This window comes from Heptranchias perlo, chromosome 1, assembly GCF_035084215.1.
Source record: "Heptranchias perlo isolate sHepPer1 chromosome 1, sHepPer1.hap1, whole genome shotgun sequence".
NCBI lineage: Eukaryota > Metazoa > Chordata > Chondrichthyes > Hexanchiformes > Hexanchidae > Heptranchias > Heptranchias perlo.
Window position 1 is genome coordinate 9,099,807 of NC_090325.1, and position 22,774 is coordinate 9,122,580.

At 47.0% G+C, this 22,774-nt stretch overlaps 1 protein-coding gene across 1 annotated transcript in view; it reads right to left on the reverse strand.

Annotated features, from left to right (window-relative positions):
- Positions 1 to 1,649: 1,649 nt before the first annotated feature.
- tlx2 (T cell leukemia homeobox 2) overlaps positions 1,650 to 22,774 on the reverse strand; it is a 58,132-nt gene continuing 37,007 nt past the window's right edge. The window contains exons 2-3 of the mRNA XM_067980172.1: positions 9,269 to 9,506; positions 1,650 to 2,550 (exon numbers count right to left, since the gene is read on the reverse strand). Coding sequence (XP_067836273.1) covers positions 2,331 to 2,550; positions 9,269 to 9,506 — 458 coding nt within the window. The 3' untranslated portion in view covers positions 1,650 to 2,330. The remainder of the gene's footprint in view (positions 2,551 to 9,268; positions 9,507 to 22,774) is intronic.

Sequence of the window (22,774 nt, forward strand, 5' to 3'; positions counted from 1 at the left end):
GGGTGCCAATCAAGCGGGCTGCTTTGTCCTGGATTGTGTCGAGCTTCTTGAGTGTTGTTGGAGCTGCACTCATCCAGGCAAGTGGAGAGTATTCCATCACACTCCTGACTTGTGCCTTGTAGACAGTGGAAAGGCTTTGGGGAGTCAGGAGGTGAGTCACTCACCGCAGAATACCCAGCCTCTGACCTTTAAGGGGCATCTTTATAGGGGCACATCTTCCAACTCTCCTCATACAGCTCGGCGTTAGGAGATAGAAACATAGGAACAGGAGCAGGCCATTCAGCCCCTCAAGCCTGTTCCGCCATTCAATTAGATCATGGCTGATCTTTTTCTTAACTCCACCTACCTGCCTTGGTTCCGTAACCAAAACAAAACTTGCATTTATGTAGCACCTTTCATGACCTCAGGACATCCCAAAGCATTTCCCAGCCAATGGAGTACTTTGTTGAAGTGTAGTCACTGTTGCAATGTAGGGAATGCATTGGACTGGGTGAGAAAGGGTTAAAATGTCAACTACTGGCTCCAGTATTCTAAAGCAGCAACACACAACTGGAGTCAGATGGCTCAATTCTCTGTCTAATCAGCATTCTGAAAAGGCAGATTCCACCAACATTCTCTGGACCTTGAAGATATCCACTTATGGTACTGACTGGCACTAAGGCTTAATGAAAGGATGGTCTGGAGACTCAAGGGAAAGGAAGATAAAGGAAACTTGCTTGCTTTGGTTTGTAGCAGGGCAGATAACAGGGCGATTGAAGTTTGAATCAGTATCGCCCCTATCAAAGAACCGCTGTATTATGTACATTCTAATTTGCATGCAAAGCAGGCGTGATTAGGTCATGCTGCCAGGCTGGACATGCCTAATGAGGGCATTTCATTAAGAAACTTGTAGGAAATTAAGGTATTTAAAGCAGTGCATTACAGTGCGAATTTGAAATTCGACCCGGGAAGATTGAGCTCAAGATTTGTAACTCGAAAGGTATTGGGGGTTAAATTGGGCCGCGTAGCGCCCATCCTTCAGGTGCAACTTGGCCTCCTGAGGCCCCAAAATGGCGGGCAGGAAGTGAGCCGCCCACCATATTGAGTAAGGACAAACAAGAGGCGGCCTTTACCCAAGCCTAAAGCAGGCGCTAGCCCCTTTGCACGTGGAAATAAGGGGGTTAATGCCCGCTTCAGGTCCCCACTCCAATATTGGTTTGCCCTGAGGCAGCCAATGCCAGCACCGGCTGTCCCAGAGAAGGCCAACCCTAAACACCGCATGCATTAAAGAAAGGTGAGTACTTACCACAATGGGCACCGCTCCCGGTCCCAAAATCCTCGACCATCCAGGCCTTGGCCCAGACTCCCGATTTCCCTCCTTCCTCCGGCCCCCGACCTCCAGGCCCCCCCCCACCCCCACCCCCACCCCGGGGCCCTCAAACCCTCCACGCCCCCCCCCCCCCCCCCCACGGTACCAAGTCCGACTCCCGCGATCTGAAGCGAGCACAAAGGCCCCCGTGGGGGGCCGCTGCGCTGGAACTTGGGCCACTCACCTTAAGCTGCCTCCTCCTGCATCGCCGTCTTCATTGTAATGATGATGTGGAGATGCCGGTGATGGACTGGGGTTGACAATTGTAAACAATTTTACAACACCAAGTTATAGTCCAGCAATTTTATTTTAAATTCACAAGCTTTCGGAGATTTTCTCCTTCCTCAGGCAAATGAGGTCCTCAGACCTCATTGTAATGAGGTCTGAGGACAAATATCCGGGGCTCCGAGAACCTCGCCAATTGTGCACAGGGGGGGTAATAACCCGGAGCTGGGGGGGGGAGGAAAACCCCCTGAAATGGGCACTCCCGAATTTAACCCCCATTGTTTGCCCAGCCAAGTTGTACGCACTTACGGTCATTTGAGGTATTAACGCCTCGAATGAACGAACTTTGCTCGGGAGCATATTATCTTGCCGCCGTTGACTGAATTTGCATAGTAGCTAAGTCGACTAGTTAACACTCGCTGTGCATTTCTCCTCTGCCAGAATGTCTCGGGAAGTTTTTTTTATGCTCTACCATGTAAAGGCAAGCTGCTGTTTGGATTCGTTTGAGTCTCACGCTTTTTGAAACAGTTCAAAATAAAAGTTTGATTTAGTGAATCTTTTTTTTTATTACTTTTTGCATTGCAATAACCCTTTAGCAAGTTTTTTTTTGTGTGTGTGTGTGTGTGTACCTTACATTTTACATTTAAAAAGAAAAGATTCCAGCCAGTAATATACAGTAATGTGCAGCGTTATTTGGTACCAGAAGTTCGAGAGTCTTTGCCAGTGGAAAATAAAACGATTGTCAATTTATCGTCGCTCAGACCACCGAGGCGACGGAGGTCACGGAGGTGATTTTGCCGCTGTCGTCCGCCCAGGGCTGCAGGTTCTGCAGGGCGTAGAGTGAGGCGTTGTGTACGCACAGTGGATCCTGCTGAATGGGCTGAGTCAGCGATTTCTGAAAGGCCTCCTGCTGAAGCTGAATCATCAGTCTGTTTGCCTGCTGTCGCTCAGCCTCCCGTTCTTCAGCTGTCTGCCTTCTGATTTTAAAAAAAAAACCAAAACCACAGAGAGATTGTGCATTGGGAAGTAATTATTCATTCGACTCCTGCTACAATCGGCACGCTTTTAAAACCCAAGCTTCGTGTCATCGTATCGCTACTTCTTGATTTATCTCATCTTTTTTCCTACTCTTATCAATGTTAGTGGTGTCCTGCCCCAAGTGTGCTCATCCTCACATATGTTTGTGTGTCGGTCCCTGCCTCTGTGTGTGTGTGTGTATGTGTGTGTGTATATATCTGGCCCTACCTCTGTGTGTGTGTGTGTGTGTGTATATATCTGGCCCTACCTCTGTGTGTGTGTGTATGTGTGTGTGTGTGTCGGTCCCTGTCTCTGTGTGTGTGTGTGTGTGTGTATGTGTGTGTGTATATCTGGCCCTACCTCTGTGTGTGTGTGTGTGTGTGTGTATATATCTGGCCCTACCTCTGTGTGTGTGTGTATGTGTGTGTGTGTGTGTGTGTCGGTCCCTGTCTCTGTGTGTGTGTGTGTGTGTGTGTGTATATCTGGCCCTACCTCTGTGTGTGTGTGTGTGTGTGTGTATCGGTCCCTGCCTCTGTGTGTGTGTGTGTGTGTGTGTCGGTCCCTGCCTCTGTGTGTGTGTGTGTGTGTATGTGTGTGTGTATATCTGGCCCTACCTCTGTGTGTGTGTGTGTGTCGGTCCCTGTCTCTGTGTGTGTGTGTGTGTGTGTATATCTGGCCCTACCTCTGTGTGTGTGTGTGTGTGTGTGTATCTGGCCCTACCTCTGTGTGTGTGTATATCTGGCCCTACCTCTGTGTGTGTGTGTGTGTGTGTGTGTATCTGGCCCTACCTCTTTGTGTGTGTGTGTGTGTGTGTGTATTGGTCCCTGTCTCTGTGTGTGTGTGTGTGTGTGTGTATATCTGGCCCTACCTCTGTGTGTGTGTGTGTGTGTGTGTGTATCAGTCCCTGTCTCTGTGTGTGTGTGTGTGTCGGTCCCTGTCTCTGTGTGTGTGTGTGTGTGTGTGTCGGTCCCTGTCTCTGTGTGTGTGTGTGTGTGTGTGTGTGTGTATCTGGCCCTACCTCTGTGTGTGTGTGTGTGTCGGTCCCTGTCTCTGTGTGTGTGTGTGTGTGTGTCGGTCCCTGTCTCTGTGTGTGTGTGTGTGTGTGTGTGTCGGTCCCTGTCTCTGTGTGTGTGTGTGTGTGTGTGCGCGTGTCTGTCCCTAGATGTGAGTGTGTGTGTCGGTGCTTGTATAAGTGTGTATATCTATACCTGTGAGTGTATGTATCTGTCGCTGTATGTGAGTGTGTGTATCGGTCCTTGACTGTGCATGTGTGTATTTCTCTCTGTATTTGAGTGTGTGCATTGGTCCCTGACTGTGAGTGTGTGTATTTCTCTCTGTATTTGAGTGTGTGCATTGGTCCCTGACTGTGAGTGTGTGTATTTCTCTCTGTATTTGAGTGTGTGCATTGGTCCCTGACTGTGAGTGTGTGTATTTCTCTCTGTATTTGAGTGTGTGCATTGGTCCCTGACTGTGAGTGTGTGTATTTCTCTCTGTATTTGAGTGTGTGCATTGGTCCCTGACTGTGAGTGTGTGTATTTCTCTCTGTATTTGAGTGTGTGTATCGGTCCCTGACTGTGAGTGTGTATATTTGTCTCTGTATGTGTGTGTATATCTATTCCCTGCATGGGTGTGTGCGTGTCTGTCCCTATACAGTAAAGCAGAGTTGGAAGCGGGCGAGTTGAGAGCTAGGGGTTAGCGGCGATTTCCGATGTAAGGGTGGGACGAGCCCACGGACAGATTCATCAATGAGGGCAAGGATGTTGAAATCAACGCATTGTGGGACAGGAAGCCATTGCAGGTTGATGAGCAGGTCTACTGTGCATCTAAACTATGCTCTAGGAAGGCCGAGGGAGGTGAGCAGTTCCAGAGTCTAATATGAGTTGGAGGAAGACACAGTGCAACAAGTCTTGATCGCAACACAGTGAACATGCAGAGAGAAGGGCAAGCGTGTAGGGGGTAAATTAGGAGGAATGAAGGGGTGAGATTTCCTTGTGTGATGATTTTCTTTGTTTGACCTCGAACATATTTAGAAATTCTCGATAAATCTCATTGAAACATATAAAATTCTGATGGGGCTGGACAGACTGGATGCAGGGAAGAAGTTTTCCGTGGCTGGAGGGGTCCAGAACGAGGGGTCACAGTCTCAGGATATGGGGTAGGACATTTAGGACTGAGATGAGGAGAAATTTCTTCACCCTGAGGGTGGTGAACCTGTGGAATTCTCTACCACAGAAGGCTGTGGAGGCCAAGTCACTGAATATATTTAAGAAGGAGCTGGATAGATTTCTAGACACAAAAGGCATCAAGGGGTATGGGGAGAGAGCGGGAATATGGTATTGAGATAGAGGATCAGCCATGATCATATTGAATGGCGGAGCAGGCTCGAAGGGCCGAATGGCCTACTCCTGCTCCTATTTTCTATGTTTCTATGTTAATACCAAGAAACAACAACAACTCGTTAATGTAGGAAAACGTCTCAAGACATTTCACACGAGTGTTATCAAACAAAATTTGACACCGAACCACAAAAGGAGATGGGGTGTAATTTTAACCTAACCCGCCTGTCAGGAAACTGAAGGGATTGGGAGCAAAGCTGGTTTTACACCTGCCTGATTTCACTCTCTATTGAAGTCAATAGTGAGGAATGTTGGGCGGAGTGTAAAACCGTCGTTCCATCCGATCCCGTGGGATTTCTGCCTGGCGAGATAGGTTAAAATTACCCCCCAATTTAGGGACAGGTGACCAAAAGCTTGGTCAAAGAGGGAGGTTTTAAGGAGCGAATAAAGGAGGAGAGAGGGGTGGAGAGGTTTAGGGAGGGAATTCCAGAGCTTAGGGCCGAGACGGCTGAAGGCACGGCCGCCAATGGTGGAGCGATTAAAATCGGGGATGCGCAAGAGGCCAGAACTGGAGGAGCGCAGAGATCGCGCAGGGTTGTAGGGCTGGAGACGTTACAGGGATAGGGAGGGGCGAGGCCATGGAGGGATTTGAAAACAAGGATGACAATTTTAAAATCGAGGCGTTGCCGGCCCGAAGTTGCAGAGGAAGTCTGCGCAAATGCACTTAGAGTGTTGCTGCTCGTGGGGCACATTTTCTGACTAATACGCTAACGCCTGCGTTTAAAAGCGTGGACAGGAATCTAGTACGCGTTCGTGAGCGAGCAGCACCGGTCAGGGAAACAAACCCCACAGCGATCCTGAGCAGAAAGGAGTTCAGAGATGCAGCATTGACAAAACAGAGAGAGAAAATCATAGAATCTTACAGCACAGCAGGAGGCCATTCGGCCCATCGTGCCTGAGCCAACTCTTTGAAAGAGCGATCCAATTCCTCCCACTCCCCCTGCTCTTTCCCCAGAGATCTGCAATTTTCTTCCTTTTCAAGTATTTATCCAATTCCCTTTTGAAAGTTACTATTGAATCTGCTTCCACCGCCCTTTCAGGCAGTGCATTCCAGATCATAACAACTCCCTGCGTTAAAAAAAAATTCTCCTCATCTCCCCTCTGGTTCTTTTGCTAAATTATCTTAAATCTGTGTCCTCTGGCTATCGACCCTCCTGCCCATTGGAAACAGTTTCTCCTTATTTTACTTTATTAAAACCTCTTCATGATTCCGAACACCTCTATTAAATTTCCCCTTAACCTTCTCTGCTGCCCGTGAGAGGTTGAATGTGAAAGATTAAAGGTGAGAGAGAGGTCACCTCTAAGGCAACAAACTTTTTTTCTGGGTGGGCCTGAATGGGGGAATGATTTGGATGATTTGGATTCATTGGTTTTTCCTTATTCCTACATTCTTGTGATATTATCCTATTCATACTTCTCACAGCATGTACAGCATGTTTGAACACATCTGCCGCTCAGCTAGCAGGTAGACAAACTGCGTGGTTAGCTGTAATTTGTTGCATAAAAAGCTAGTTATTATTCTTTCCTCGGGGACATTACCAGATTCTTGTGTCAGCGGTGGACAATTAAACTGGTGAAGGCAGCCCTGAATAGGGAAGATCGCTCACACACTCCCCCTCACCCACCCCCGAACCTATAGTGGAAACAACTAACGCAGGGAGGGGGAAGTGACTCAGCAAGCTCACCAAGTTTTTACTGACAGCCCTCTGGCCTCAATCTTGAGTTCAACAACTTTAGATCATAACCACCGCTCCCAGCTTCTCGGGGCAGCAGGTGCTGGTAATGGTTCTGCTGTAATCGTTTACGCCTCCTCTGGCCCCCATCTTTTGTTTCTTTACTTGTCCCATTACCACCTCCTTTTGCCTTGCACCATCATCCCTTTTGTTATTCAATCACTCCTGCCCTCCGCCCTATCTCCACCCTTTGTTCTTTCCACCCCACCCCCCAGCCCCCACCTACCCACTTACCTTTTCCCTGGCTCTGTTTTTTTTATTCGTTCATGGGATGTGGGCGTCGCTGGCAAGGCCGGCATTTATTGCCCATCCCTAATTGCCCTTGAGAAGGTGGTGGTGAGCCGCCTTCTTGAACCGCTGCAGTCCATGTGGTGAAGGTTCTCCCACAGTGCTGTTAGGAAGGGAGTTCCAGGATTTTGACCCAGCGACGTTGAAGGAACGGCGATATATTTCCAAGTCGGGATGGTGTGTGACTTGGAGGGGAACGTGCAGGTGGTGTTGTTCCCATGTGCCTGCTGCTCTTGTCCTTCTAGGTGGTAGAGGTCGCGGGTTTGGGAGGAGCTGTCGAAGAAGCCTTGGCGAGTTGCTGCAGTGCATCCTGTGGATGGTACACACTGCAGCCACTGTGCGCCGGTGGTGAAGGGAGTGAATGTTTAGGGTGGTGGATGGGGGTGCCAATCAAGTGGGCTGCTTTGTCCTGGATGGTGTCGAGCTTCTTGAGTGTTGTTGGAGCTGCACTCATCCAGGCAAGCGGAGAGTATTCCATCACACTCCTGACTTGTGCCTTGTAGATGGTGGAAAGGCTTTGGGGAGTCAGGAGGTGAGTCACTCGCCACAGAATACCCAGCCTCTGACCTGCTCTATTTGACTCTATTGAAGTCAATGGAGAGTAATATCGGGCGTGGTGTAAAAACGACATTCCACCCGATCCTGTCAGTGTCCCGACAGCAGGTTAGATTAAAATTACCCCCCGTTAACTCTGTCTCCCTCTCCACGGGTGCTGCCTGACCTGCTGAGTGTTTCCAGCATTTTCTGCTTTTATTTCAGGTTTTTTGCTTAGATCTCGATTCCTGCCTCCCGACTCCCGATCTCTCAACCCCTTCACCCGCCAGAAAAAGGTCTGATTACTACTGAAACCACTTAGCAGCGTAGATTTTGCGCTGCCCTTCGCTGCTGGCTGCGCCTTGCATGCTAATTTCTAGAAGTATAGAATCTACAGCACAGAAAGAGGCCACACAAGGTGCCTCCCATTCTAATTATCTCTTGCTCCCATTTCTCTCTATTCCCTTCTCCCTTAAGAAAAGGCATACTTGCTCTCGAGGCAGTACAAAGAAGTTTCACTCGGCTAATCCCGGGGATGAGGGGGTGGACATATGAGGAGAGGTTGAGTAGATTGGGACTCTACTCATTGGAGTTCAGAAGAATGAGAGGCGATCTTATTGAAACATATAAGATTGTGAAGGGGCTTGATCGGGTGGATGCGGTAAGGATGTTCCCAAGGATGGGTGAAACTAGAACGAGGGGGCATAATCTTAGAATAAGGGGCTGCTCTTTCAAAACTGAGATGAGGAGAAACTTCTTCACTCAGAGGGTAGTAGGTCTGTGGAATTTGCTGCCCCAGGAAGCTGTGGAAGCTACATCATTAAATAAATTTAAAACAGAAATAGACAGTTTCCTAGAAGTAAAGGGAATTAGGGGTTACGGGGAGGGGGCAGGAAATTGGACATGAATTTAGATTTGAGGTTAGGATCAGATCAGCCATGATCTTATTGAATGGCGGAGCAGGCTCGAGGGGCCGATTGGCCTACTCCTGCTCCTATTTCTTATGTTCTTATGTTCCCTCATGCATGCATCAAGCCTCCCCTTAAATGTGTCAGTGCTTCAACCACTTGATGTGGCAGCGAGTTCCACATTCTTATTCTTTTAAGAGAAAGCGAGAGAGGTCAGGAAGGATGAGAAAAAGAAAAAAGAAAGACTTCATATTATCATAGTATCAGAGTAGGTACAGCACAGGAGGAGGCCATTCGGCCCATCGTGCCTGTTCCGGCTGTTTGAAAGAGCTATCCAATTGGTCCCAATCCCCTGCTGTTTCCCCATAGCCCTGTAAATGACCAGCTAATGTGTTTCAGTGATTTGATTGAGGGATAATTATTGGCCAGGACTCCCCTTGTCTTCTTCAAAGTAGTGCCAAGGGATCTTTTACGTCCACCTGAGAGGACAGACGGGGCCTCAGTTTAACGTCTCATCCGCAAGACGGCACCTCCGACAGTGCAGCGCTCCCTCGGTACTGCACTGGGAGTGTCAGCCCTGGATTTTGTGTTCAAGTGCCTGGAGTGGGACTTGAACAACTTGCATTTATATAGCACCTCTAACGTAGTAAAACGTCCCGAGGCGCTTCACAGGTGCGTTAATCAGGCTCATTTTGAACCCACGACCTTCTGACTCAGAGGCGAGAGTGCGACCCGTCTGAGTCCCGGCTGAACACCCGCTGGTGGAGCAAGGAGACCAAGAGGACAAGAGAGTTTTACAGGCGAGCGGCAGGCCGTTACCTCCACTTGGTCCTTCTGTTCTGGAACCAGGTCTTGACTTGGGCGTCTGTCATCTTGAGAGCCTTGGCCAGCGTGGCCCTCTCGGCCGAGGCCAGGTACTTTTGCCGGTGGAAGCGCTTCTCCAGCTCGCAGATCTGCAGGCGGCTGAATGAGGTCCTGGGCTTCTTCCGCTTCGGAGGCGTGCGGTTCTGGTACGGGTGGCCGATCCTTCGGGCTGCCGTGAAGGGTGACAGGGCAGCTGGTGAGAGGAGAGGGGAGAAGTCAGCGATCGGCAAAACAAAAAACAAAAAAAATAACACACCGTCGCAACAAGGTCGGGGTCAAGGGGAAGTGAGGCTTCCTTGTCGCCCTCTGCTCTTTGACATCGTACCTTCGCTGTCGTTATTCTCTCTGCATCGGAATTCGAGTTTTTGTAACGTTTCATTTTTTATTATTATATTTTACATCCCTGCCAATCTGTCACGGTTTTTTTATCTGCCCTCTTTTTCTCACTGCGCACTCTCCTGACCCCCGTTGCTGGGCTACCCAGGGTCAACGGCTCGGCCGTGCCCTGCCCGACCGGACGTCGCTCGTACGTAAGTGCGGACGGTGGCTCTTGGACCGTGAAGGGCATCACGTGAAGCGGAGCCTGATCCTGTTCTCGTCCGGCGGGTGGCGCTCGTGCACTTTCCGGCGATCAGGGAGCAGGGAGCTTGGCAAACTGCTTCACCTTCTTACTGTACTGACCCCACTAACACCCCAGCTGAGATCAACTGGCTCAGCACAGGCTGGGGATAGGAGCTAGGATCTTCCCGTTCTGTGCGTCTCCTGCTCCTCCTGGCCCCACGTGGAAAGTAAAAATAAACTCACTTCTTCAGGCGTTTTCTGGCCTCTGCTCTTCCACCCACTATCTTTTAAAATTATAAATTCTCATCTTTGTGTTCGAATCCCTCCATGGCCTCGCCCCCTCCCTATCTCCGTAACCTCCTCCAGCCCTACAACCCTCCGAGATTGCTGCGCTCCTCCAATTCTGGCCTCTTGCGCATCCCCAATTTTAATTACCCCACCAATGGCGGCCGTGCCTTCAGCTGTCTAGGTTGTGAGCTCTGGAATTCCCTCACTAAACCTCTCCGCCTCTCTCTTTTCCTTTAAGACGCTCCTTAAAACCTACCTCTTTGACCAAGCTTTGGGTCACCTATCCTAATATAAGAACATAAGAACATAAGAAATAGGAGCAGGAGTAGGCCAATCGGCCCCTCGAGCCTGCTCCGCCATTCAATAAGATCATGGCTGATCTGATCCTAACCTCAAATCTAAATTCATGTCCGATTTCCTGCCCACTCCCCGTAACCCCTAATTCCCTTTACTTCTAGGAAACTGTCTATTTCTGTTTTAAATTTATTTAATGATGTAGCTTCCACAGCTTCCTGGAGCAGCAAATTCCACAGACCTACTACCCTCTGAGTGAAGAAGTTTCTCCTCATCTCAGTTTTGAAAGATTATCTCCTTATGTGGCTCATGTCAAATTTTGTCTGATAATCGCTCTTGTGAAGCACCTTGGTACATTTATATAAATGCAAGTTGTAGTTGTTGTAGCTTTACCTGGCCCGAAAGCCACAGTGGCTTACCCTCTCAGTCCACCGGTTAAAATAGCAGTCGAGCCCCGATGACATAATCGGAGCCTGATCTGCATATTTAAAGGTGGACCCCACTGGTTTCAGAAGAGCGGGTTAAGATGGAAGACTGCGGAAAGGAACGTGACGTCGGCGGGTATGTCTCCAGGCCGATTTTAACTGCCCGCCCACATTCTGCAGGTGAGCAGGGTTAAAATTGCCCCTGTAGAGCTGACTGGAGCGTAGAGGTTTCTCTGCAGTACAGGAGGAAGAGTTGGGAGACACAGAACTGAGGCGCTACAGTGCCATCGTTGGCAGGATGGTACAATTACAGCGTGACATAAGAACATAAAAAATAGCAGCAGGAGTAGGCCACATGACCCCTCGAGCCTGCTCCGCCATTCAATAAGATCATGGCTGATTTTCGACCTCAACTCCACTTTCCCGCCCGATCCCCATATCCCTTGATTTCCCTAGGGTCCAAAAATCTATCCATCTCAGCCTTGAATGACTGAACATCCACAGTCCTCTGGGGTAGAGAATTCCAAATATTCACAACCCTCTGAGTGAAGAAATTCCTCCTCATCTCAGTCTTGAATTGCCGGCCCCTTATCCTGCAACTATGCCCCCTAGTTCTAGACTCTCTAGCCTGGGGAAACAATCTCTCAGCATCTACCCTGTGATGAGTTTACATAGGAATTTTCTGTTATAAATGTGGACATTGGAATCTATAATGGAAAAAGTTGACACAAAAGTATGACAGAAACCCGACTATAAGAAGTAAGGTTTTGTAGAGAGGAAATGTAGAGAGGACATAAGATTTTAAATATATTATAGATATATGGTTATATTATCCAAGGCTCCACACCGAGCGTACAGCCTTTACTGATTGGGTACATTAAAAAGAAAGAACTTGCATTTATATAGTGCCTTTCATGACCTCAGGATGACCCAAAGCGCTTTACAGCCAATGAAGTACTTTTCAAGGGTAGTCATTGTTGTAATGTAGGAAATGTGGTAGCCAATTTGTGCAGAGCAAGGTTTTGCAAACAGCAATGTGATAATGACCAGATAATCTGTTTTAGTGATGTTGGTTGAGGGGCAAATATTGGCCAGGACACCAGGGAGAACTCCTCTGCTCTTCTTCGAAATGGTCCTATGGGATCTGAGAGGGCCGGCGGGGCCTTGGTTTAACATCTCATCCAAAAGACTCCCTCAGGACCGCACTAGAATGTCAGTCGAGATTTTGTGCTCACGTCTCTGGAGTGGGGACTTGAAAGCTCAACCTTCCGACTCAGAGTCAAGAGTGCTTTAAGAGCAGAAATGGGCCATTCAGCCCTTTAAGCCTGTTCTACCTGTACCTCCACCCCAGCCTTTGCTCCCTATTCCTTGATACTATTACCCAACAAAAATTGGAGTACAGAGCATAGATTTGGGTGTAGAGTTCAGCCCGGTCGATTTGTGGTGCTCCCGCTTTTTGGAATACCTCTATGCCCAATTTTCCGACCCCACTGAGTGAGACTCTGAGCTGGCGCAGAACCTGGCAAAATTTGCCGTTTAATATCCAATTTCACCGCAATCAGCTCTGAGCTGTTTCTGAATAAACATCAGGGATGAGTTTCCCCAATGAACTACAGGGTAAAGGCATCTCTCTGTCTGATCCAGTGCCATACGACCTTGGAAGGTCTCAACCTCGTTACCTGGTCTTTGTTGAGTTAGCTAATCTTACCTGGGGCACTACAACTGGAATGGCAAGTTTCCTGCTTCACTTTGGTGTGGTTCAGTGGTTAGCACTCTTGCCTCTGAGTCAGAAGGTTGTGAGTTCAATTTCTATTCCATAATAAATAAGAAATAAATGACAGCTGATACTCAAGTGCAGTACTGAGGAAGTGCTGCACTGTCGGAGGCGCTGCCTTTCAGGTGAGACATTAAACCCAGGCCCCTTCTGCCCTCCCAGGTAGATTAAAGATCCCACAGCACTATTTCAAAGAACATAAGAAATAGGAGCAGGAGTAGGCCATCTGGCCCTCGAGCCTGTTCCACCATTCAACAAGATCTTGGCTGATCTTCTACCTCAAAGCCATGTTCCTGCACCATCCCCATATCCCTTGATGCTTTTAATATCTAGAAATCTATCGATCTCTGTTTTGAATGTACTCAATGACTGAGCCTCCACAGCCCTCTGGGGTACAGAATTCCAAAGATTCACCACCCACTGAGTGAAGAAATTTCTCCTCATCTCAGTCCTAAATGGCCTACCCCTTATTCTGAGACTGTGACCCCTGGTTCTAGACGCCCCAGCCAGAGGAATCATCCTCCTTGCATCTACCCTGTTGAGCCCTGTAAGAATTTTGTATGTTTCAATGAGATCACCTCTCATTCTTCTAAACTCTAGAGAACACAGGCCCAGTGTACTCAATCTCTCCTCATAGGACAATCCCGCCATCCCAGGAATCAGTCTGTGAACCTTCGTTGCACACCCTCTATGGCAAGTATATCCTTTCTTAGGTAAGGAGACCAAAACTGTACACAATACTCCAGGTGCGGTCTCACCAAGGCCCTATATAATTGCAGTAAGACATCTTTACTCCTGTACTCAAATCCTCTTGTAATAAAGGCCAACATACCATTTGCCTTCCTAATTGCTTGCTGCACCTGTATGTTAGCTTTCAATGACTCATGTACAAGGACACCCAGGTCCCTTTGAACATCAACATTTCCCAATCTCTCATCATTTAAAAAATACCCTGCATTTCTGCTTTTCCTACCAAAGTTGATAACTTCACATTTTTCCACATTATATTCCATCTGCCATGTTCTTGCCCACTCACTTAGCCTGTCTATATCCCCTTGAAGCCTCTTTGCATCCTCCTCACAACTCACATTCCCACCTAGTTTTGTGTCATCAGCAAACTTGGACATATTACATTTGGTCCCCTCATCCAAATCATTGATATAGATTATGAATAGATGGGGCCCAAGCACTGATCCCTGCAGTACCCCACTAGTCACAGTCTGACAACCTGAAAAAGACCCGTTTGTTCCTACTCTTTGTTTTCTGTCTGTTAACCAATTCTCAATCCATGCCTGTATATTACCCCCAATTCCATGTGCTTTAACTTTGTTCACCAACCTCCTGTGTGGGACCTTATCGAAAGCCTTCTGAAAATCCAAATACACCACATACACTGGTTCCCCTTTATCTATTCTACTAGTTACATCCTCAAAGAACTCCAATAGGTTTGTCAAACATGATTTCCCTTTCATAAATCCATGTTGACTCTGCCAAATCCTATTATTATTTTCTAAGTGTCCTGTTATCACGTCCTTTATAATAGATTCTAGCACTTTCCCTACTACTGATGTCAGGCTAACCGGTCTGTAGTTCCCTGTTTTCTCTCTCCCTCCTTTCTTAAATAGTGGGGTTACATTTGCTACCCTCCAATCTGCAGGAACCGTTCCAGAATCTATAGAAGAGCAGGGGAGTTCTCCATGGTGTACTGGGCAATATTTATCCGTCAACCAACAGCACTGAATAACAGATGATCTGGTCATTATCCCATCGCTGTTTGTGGGACCTTGCTGTGCGCCAATTGACTGCTGCATTTCCTACATCACAGCAGTGACTACACTTGAATAAGGATATCGTTGGGTGTGAAGCACTGTGGGACGTTGCGAAAGGCGCTATAGAAATGCAAGTTCTTTTTTTTCAGATTGCTCTCCAGTGACTTCTACTGGAAATGCATGTGTATACCAGGTGAGGACAGGAGAACAGTGTTAAGAACATCAGAAATAGGAGCAGGAGTTGGCCAATCGGCCCCTCGAGCCTGCTCCGCCATTCAATAAGATCATGGCTGATCTGATCCTAACCTCAAATCTAAAGAACACAAGAAGTAGGAGCAGGACCCGGCCACTCAGCCCCTGGGCCCTCTCCGCCACCCACAGGGCCTTGACCGATCCGAACTCAGCTTCATGTCCAATTTCCTGCCCGCTCCCCGTAACCCCTAATTCCCTTTACTTCTAGGAAACTGTCTATTTCTGTTTTAAATTTATTTAATGATGTAGCTTCCACAGCTTCCTGGGGCAGCAAATTCCACAGACCTACTACCCTCTGAGTGAAGAAGTTTCTCCTCATCTCAGTTTTGAAAGAGCAGCCCCTTATTCTAAGATTACGCCCCCTAGTTCTAGTTTCACCCATCTTTGGGAACATCCTTACTGCATCCACCCGATCAAGACCCTTCACAATCTTATATGTTTCAATAAGATCGCCTCTCATTCTTCTGAACTCCAATGAGTAGAGTCGCAATCTACTCAACCTCTCCTCATATGTCCGCCCCCTCATCCCCGGGATTAACCGAGTGAACCTTCTTTGTACTGCCTCGAGAGCAAGTATGTCTTTTCTTAAGTATGGACACCAAAACTGTATGCAGTATTCCAGGTGCAGTCTCACCAATACCTTATATAACTGCAGCAATACCTCCTTGTTTTTATATTCTATCCCCCGAGCAATAAAAGCCAACATTCCATTGGCCTTCTTGATCAACTGCTGCACCTGCATATTAACTTTTTGATTTTCTTGCAGTAGGACCCCCAGATCCCTTTGTACTGCAGTACTTTCCAGTTTCTCGCCATTAAGATAATAACTTGCTCTCTGATTTTTCCTGCCAAAGAGCATAACCTCACATTTTGCAATACTGTATTGCATCTGCCAAATCTCCGCCCACTCACCCAGCCTGTCTATATCCTCACTCTCTACTTTCCCTCCCATCTTTGTATCATCTGCAAACTTTGATATGTTACACTTAGTCCCCTCCTCCAAATCGTTAATATAGATTGTAAAGAGTTGGGGACCCAGCACCGACCCCTGCGGAACACCACTGGCTACTGGTTGCCAGTCCGAGAATGAACCATTTATCCCAACTCTCTGCTTCCTGTTAGATAACCAATCCTCCACCCATGCCAGAATATTACCCCCAATCCAGTGATTCTTTATCTTGAGCAATAATCTTTTATGTGGCACCTTGTCAAATGCCTTCTGGAAGTCTAAATACACTACGTCGACTGGTTCCCCTTTATCCACCCTGTACGTTATGTCCTCAAAGAACTCAAGCAAATTTGTCAGACATGACTTCCCCTTCATAAAGCCATGCTGACTTTGTCCTATTAAATTATGTTTATCCAAATGTTCTGTTACTGTCTCCTTAATAATAGACTCCAAAATTTTACCCACCACAGATGTTAGGCTAACTGGTCTATAATTTCCAGCCTTCTGCCTACTACCCTTTTTAAATAAGGGTGTTACATTAGCAGTTTTCCAATCTGCTGGGACCTTTGTTGAGTCCAGAGAATTTTGGAAAATTATTACCAAAGCATCCACAATCCCTACTGCCACTTCCCTCAAGACCCTAGGATGTAAGCCATCAGGTCCGCCTTGAGTCCCATTATTTTACTGAGTACCAATTCCTTAGTGATTTTAATCCTATTTAGCTCCTCCACCCCTAAAGCCCCCTGTTTGTCCAGTGTTGGGATATTCTTAGTGTCCTCTACCGTAAAGACTGAAACAAAATATTTGTTCAGCATTTTTGCCATCTCCATGTTTCCCACCATTAATTTCCCGGTCTCATCCTCTAAGGGACCTATGTTTGCCTTAGCCACCCGTTTTCTTTTTAGAAAACTGTAGAAACTCTTGCTATCTGTTTTTATATTTTTTGCTAATTTATTTTCATAATCTATCTTCCCTTTCTTAATCAATCCTTTAGTTACTTTTTGCTGTCTTTTGAAGACGTCCCAATCTTCTATCCTCCCACTAAGTTTGGCTACCTTATATGTCCTTGTTTTTAGTCGGATACTATCCTTAATTTCTTTACTTAGCCACGGATGGCTGTCATTTCTTTTACACCCTTTTTTCCTCAGTGGAATATTTTTTTTTTGAAAGTTGTAAAATAACTCCTTAAATGAACACCACTGCTCATGTACCGTCTTACCCTTTAATCCATTTCCCCAGTCTACTTTAATCAATTCCGCTCTCATACCATCATAGTCTCCTTTATTCAAGCTCAGTACGCTTGTTTGAGAACCAACCTTCTTTCCCTCTAATTGGATATGGAATTTAACCATGTTATGGTCACTCATTCCAATGGGATCCTTAACTAGGACATTATTAATTAATCCAGGCTCATTGCACAGGACCAGGTCCAAGGTTGCTTGCCCCCTTGTAGGATCAGTTACATACTGCTCAAGAAATCCATCCCTGATACACTCAATAAACTCTTCCTCAAGGCTGCCCTGCCCAATTTGATTTGTCCAGTTAATATGATAGTTAAAATCCCCCATAATTATAGCTGTTCCCTTATTACATGCCCCGACTATTTCCAGATTAATACTTCTTCCAGCAGAGTTTGCAACTATTAGGAGGCCTATATACTACGCCCACTAGTGTTTTTTTTCCCTTATTATTCCTTATCTCTACCCAAACTGTTTCATTATCCTGATCCTTTGTCCCAATATCATTTCTCTGTATTACAGTGATTCCTTCCTTTATTAACATAGCCACCCCACCTCCCCTTCCTTCCTGCCTGTCCTTCCTGATTGTTAAATACCCTGGCATATTTAATTCTCAGTCGTTGTCACCCTGCAGCCATGTTTCTGTAATGGCCACAAGATCATACCCATACGTAGTTATTTGTGCCATAATTCGTCCATTTTGTTACGAATGCTACGTGCATTCAGATAAAGAACTTTCAAATATGTTTTGTGACACTTAGTTCCTGCTTTTTCCTTTTTTAACACTTTACCTTTTACTCCATACCTTCTGTCCCTTCCTGACACGCTTTCCTCTGTCTCCCTGCTCAGGTTCCCAACCCCCTGCCACTTTAGTTTAAACCCTCCCCAACAGCACTAGCAAACACTCCCCCTAGGACAGCGGTCCCGGCCCTGCCCAGGTGCAGACCGTCCGGTTTGTACTGGTCCCACCTCCCCCAGAACCGGTTCCAATGCCCCAGGAATTTGAATTGAAACGGCTGCCGACACTCACTGTCTAGGTTATGTCAGTGCCCATGGAACTGTGTCCCAGCAAGAACAAGTGCCTGCAGCAAACGGAGAGAGGAAAATGAAATGAAAAAAAAAAGTAAACTGCAGGAATAACATCACAAGTCGTTAATCCTTCAGTGCGGATGTTACACATCAGAGACCGAGTGGATCAGCAATAGCATAAAACCACACCCAAATCTGAAGATATCCGTGGTGTACAATGACAATGTACGCTGTCTGCGGATTACAGAGTCACCGGACTCCCCATGTCCTGGCCAATATTTATCCCTCAACCATCAAAACAGATTATCCGGTCATTATCACATTGCTGTTTGTGGGTTCTTGCTGTGCGCAAATTGGCTGCCGCGCTTCCTACATTACAACAGTGACTTCACTTCAAAAGTACTTCATTGGCTGTAAAGCGCTTTGGGGTGTCCTGAGGTTGTGAAAGGTGCTATAGAAATGCAAGTTCTACCTTTCTTTATCTCAAACGCTTTTCTTCAGCTGTTTATGACATCACATGAATCCCAAGATATCATCCCATTTTGCCATAACAGCAACACAAGCATGTGTACACCAGGCGAGGACAGAATACCTTCCTCTCTCTCGCTCTGGCTAGCTTGTTCTGCCTATGTGTCTCTCTCTGTCTCTCTTGCTCAGTCCCTGTTTCTTGTGCTTACTCTGTCTTTCTTGCTTTTTTCTCTCTACTTCCCACCATCTCTTTCAACTGTGTATGTTTCTGCCTCTTTCCATTTGCCTCTGCCTAGCATGTATCGCTTTGTCTCTGTCTCACTTTGTCATTGTGACTCTTGCTTTGCTTCTGTTTGCCTTGCCCTATCTCTGCAAGTGTGTGTCTCTCTCTCTCTGCCTCCACGTGTCCTCTGTCTCCACGAGTCTCTCTCTCTGTCTCCACGTGTCCTCTGTCTCCACGAGTCTCTCTCTGCCTCTGTCTGTCTTGCTCACCATGTCTTTGTGTGAGATGTTTGACTCATATGTGTGTCTCCCTCTGCCCCTGCGTGTGTCTCTCTTTCTATCTCTCCCTGTCTTGCTCACTGTGTCTCCGTGTGACCCATGCATCTATGTCTATCTCCCTCCAATAAATAAAATAAACATGTAACATTTCTCCTGGGCTGAATTTTTGCCTAAGGCTGGGATTAATTTATTAACCCGTCTCATGCTGTAGATTAGTTTACTTTCTCTGTGTGCTACTGCAATGGCATGAATTTTTTTCAATAAGACCAATATTTATCCCTTAACCAACATCACTAAAACAGATTAACTGGTCATTATCACATTGCTGTTTGTGGAATCTTGCTGTAAGCAAATTGGCTGCCACATTTCCTATATTACAACAGTGACTTCACTTGAAAAATACTTCATTGGCTGAAAAGCGCTTGGGACATCCAGAGGTTGTGAAAGGCACTGTATAAATGCAAGTCTTTCTTTCTTTTTAATGACAGTAGCAATTCCTGATTGAACTTTTCAAGCCAAAGACTAACCAGGGATGGTGTGACCATGTTGATTTGCAGAATCTGGGTTTTGGATTGACTGGAAAACTGACCTTCGAAGACAGGTCAAGCGCCATGAACACTCTTGTTAAAAAAAATCACTCTAACCTCGAACATTAAGAGTTGGGAGTGGGGCGACAGAAAAATAAATGGAAATAAAAAATCAGAAACATAAATTTAGAAATTTGTGCGGGCACAGAGCGACTAGAGTTCATGGTGTACGACCTCTGCCTGCAATGGCGAAGTTACTCAGCAGTTTGGATCCTCCCTCTACTGGAGGCCAATTAAACAAGTTTCCCCCCCTCAACAAGCCAGCACAATCCTGCGAAGGCTGATACAAGAGGGGAGATGGGAGCATAACATTACCTGTGCAGGGTCCTGGAATAGTGAATCAACCCCACACAATGACGCAAGGTAGGATAGTCACTGTCTATCACAGGAACATAGGAACAGGAGTAGGCAATTCAGCCCATCGAGCCTGTTCCACCATTCAATGAGATCATGGCTGATCTGCACCTCAACTCCATTTGCCCACCATTGCTCTATATCCCTTACCCAACAAAAATCTATCCATCTCAGTCTTTAAAATTTCAATTGAACCCCAGCATACCAGCAACCAGGGCTCTTCCTGTACCAGTGAAAATAACAAAGGCTCAGGAGGGTTTCAGGAGATGCGTAGATGCATCCAGTAGGAGGGTGGAGGCGCATCCTCCTCAAGCTCCGGGGTCCGAGTAGGCTTTCAATCTCAGGGACCATGTAGACCACTTTATGCTGTAACACTTCAACTACTGCAGGGGAGCAGCCTCGTCCTGCCCGCTTTCAGGCCCCCATGGCGGGAGACTAATAGCAATGGAAGTGGAGTCCTTCCAAAGACGCAACATCAACATCCATAGTCTGACAGGGGTGTCAGCCGTGGCTTAGTGGTATGACTCTTGCCTTTGAATCAGAAGGTCATGGGTTCAAGCCCCACTCCAGAGACTTGAGTACCCAATCTAGGCTGACACTGCCAGTGCAATACTGAGTGAGTGCTGCACTGTCAGGGGTGCCGTCTTTCGGATGAGATGTTAAACCCTCTCAGGTGGATGTAAAAGATCCCATGGCACTATTCAAGTAAGAGCAGGGGAGTTCTTTCCAATGTCCTGGTCAATAGTGATCCCTCAACCAACACCTATTACAGATTATCTAGTCACTTATCTCATTGCTGTTTGTGGGAGCTTGCTGTATGCAAATTGGCTGCCACATTTCTTACATTACAACAGTGAGTGCACTTCTAAAATACTTCATTGGCTCTAAAGTGCTTTGGGACATCCTGAGGTTGTGAAAGGTGATATGACAATTCAAGTTCTATCTTTCTGTTCCAACCTCCTCCTTCCCCCGGCTTCTCTGTCACCCTGACCCGTAGAGTTATACAGAGCCATGGTAGGATTGGCAGAATATGAGCCTTGTCTGTGGAGGTTGTCAGCAGACGAGCAGCCTGTGCTGCAGGAGTCTTGCTATTTGCGAGAGAACTGCGGCCACAGTTGAAACCAGCTGCGCAGCAGGCCCTAAAGCAGCCACTTGTTCCAGGGATGTCTGCGTGCTTTCAATGCAATAGTGCCCCAGCACCTCACACACGCGGGACGTGAACTCCTGCACAACCTGTCGCCATGGCGTGGAAGCTGCTTGTCAGACAAATCGCCCAACAGTCTATTGAGCTCTGAAAGCCTTCTTCTTATGATGTACGAGGATCTGGGTCCACCGAGGGATCTCCTCCTGCTCTTCCTGTTCCAGTTCTCGGGTGCTCGGGAGTTCCACCTCAATGCTCCCCTCGCACTCCCTATTTGCATTCTTCCGCCCCCCCCACCCCCCCAACCGAGTGGATGTAGCTGGGCTGCTGCATGCTAAGTCTTGCAATTGTGATGGGGTGACTGGTGAGATACTTATTGAAAATTGCACAGAGTGTTCAACCTCGAATTGTTCTGCTATTCCTGTGAAGACATAAAGAGTAAATAGATTTGAAGGCAAGTTAATAGCCAGGCGAATTAATAATCATGGACTTCATCACCACTGTCATCGGCATGGGAAGGTCCTGAAAGTTGACACAGAATCATACTGCACAGAAGGTGGTCGTTCAGCCCATCGTGCCTGTGCCGGCTCTTTGAAAGAGCTATCCAATTAGGCTCACTCCCTGCTCTTTCCCCATAGTCCTGCAATTTTTTTCCTTTTCAAGTATTTATCCAATTTCCTTTTGAAAGTTACTATTGAATCTGCTTCCACCGCCCTTTCAGTCAGTGCATTCCAGATCATAACAACTCACTGCGTAAAAAGAATTCTCCTCATCTCACCTCAGGCTCTTTTGCCGATTATCTTAAATCTGTGTCCTCTGATTATCGATGCTCCCAACAGTGGAAACTGTTTCTCCCTATTTATTCTATTAAAACCCTTCATAATTTTGAACACCTCTGTTAAATCTCCCCTTAACCTTCTCTGCTCTAAGGAGAACAATCCCAGCTTCTCCAGTCTCTCCACATAACTGAAGTCCCTCATCCCCGGTACAATTCTGGTAAATCTCCTCTGCACCCTCTTCAAGCCTTGACATCCTTCCTAAAGTGTGTTGCCCAGAATTGGACATATTTTTGGATGCATTGACTAGGACTGGGAGGGTAGGAAGGACGGGAACAATGGGGACGTGCTCACCCACTTCACCATCTCCTGTTACCTCTTGCATTGCTGGAGCTCTACGGCCCTATCCTCAAATGGGGTGACTTCCTGAACTATAGCAGGTCCTCCATCAGTAGCTGGGGCCTGCCTTCCGTCATATGCTGCCCTCTCCTACACAGACATTTAAGCCTTCTGTGACGTTCTGCAGCATCGTGACCCCCCCTACAACATTAGCAGTTACTGTCCCCTTTGCATTCAGAAGGCGTTGCAGTCAATCTGAAGGTGGTGCTGCTTCACTCAACTTTCCTGCATTAGATCCTTGCAGATACTTGTGTGCAGTGAGCGTGGCTGGTGATCAGTAGATCAGTCCTTATTGTGCAAGTGGCTGCACCATATTTAGGTGAAGCTATTTTAAGCAGCTGATTACATTGAGCGATAGGAAACGCTAGGTAGATACCACAACATTTTTTGTTAAATCTATGTAAAGGCTCACACTTACCTTCCCGTCCTGGTGAGATCATTAAACTTCTTTTGGTGTTGCACCCGTGTCCTTCAGTGCTGCTGCAGTTGATGCCTTCAGCCCCCTCTTACCAGGCCACGTGCGTCACGACCTTTCACGACCTTCCATATATGCTGGGGAAATAGAACACTGGTCCAATGCGCTACTGCCTGCTCAATGGATTCGGCACCAATGCAAGATGCTGTTATACGACTAGCCCTCAGTACGGCTGGATTCC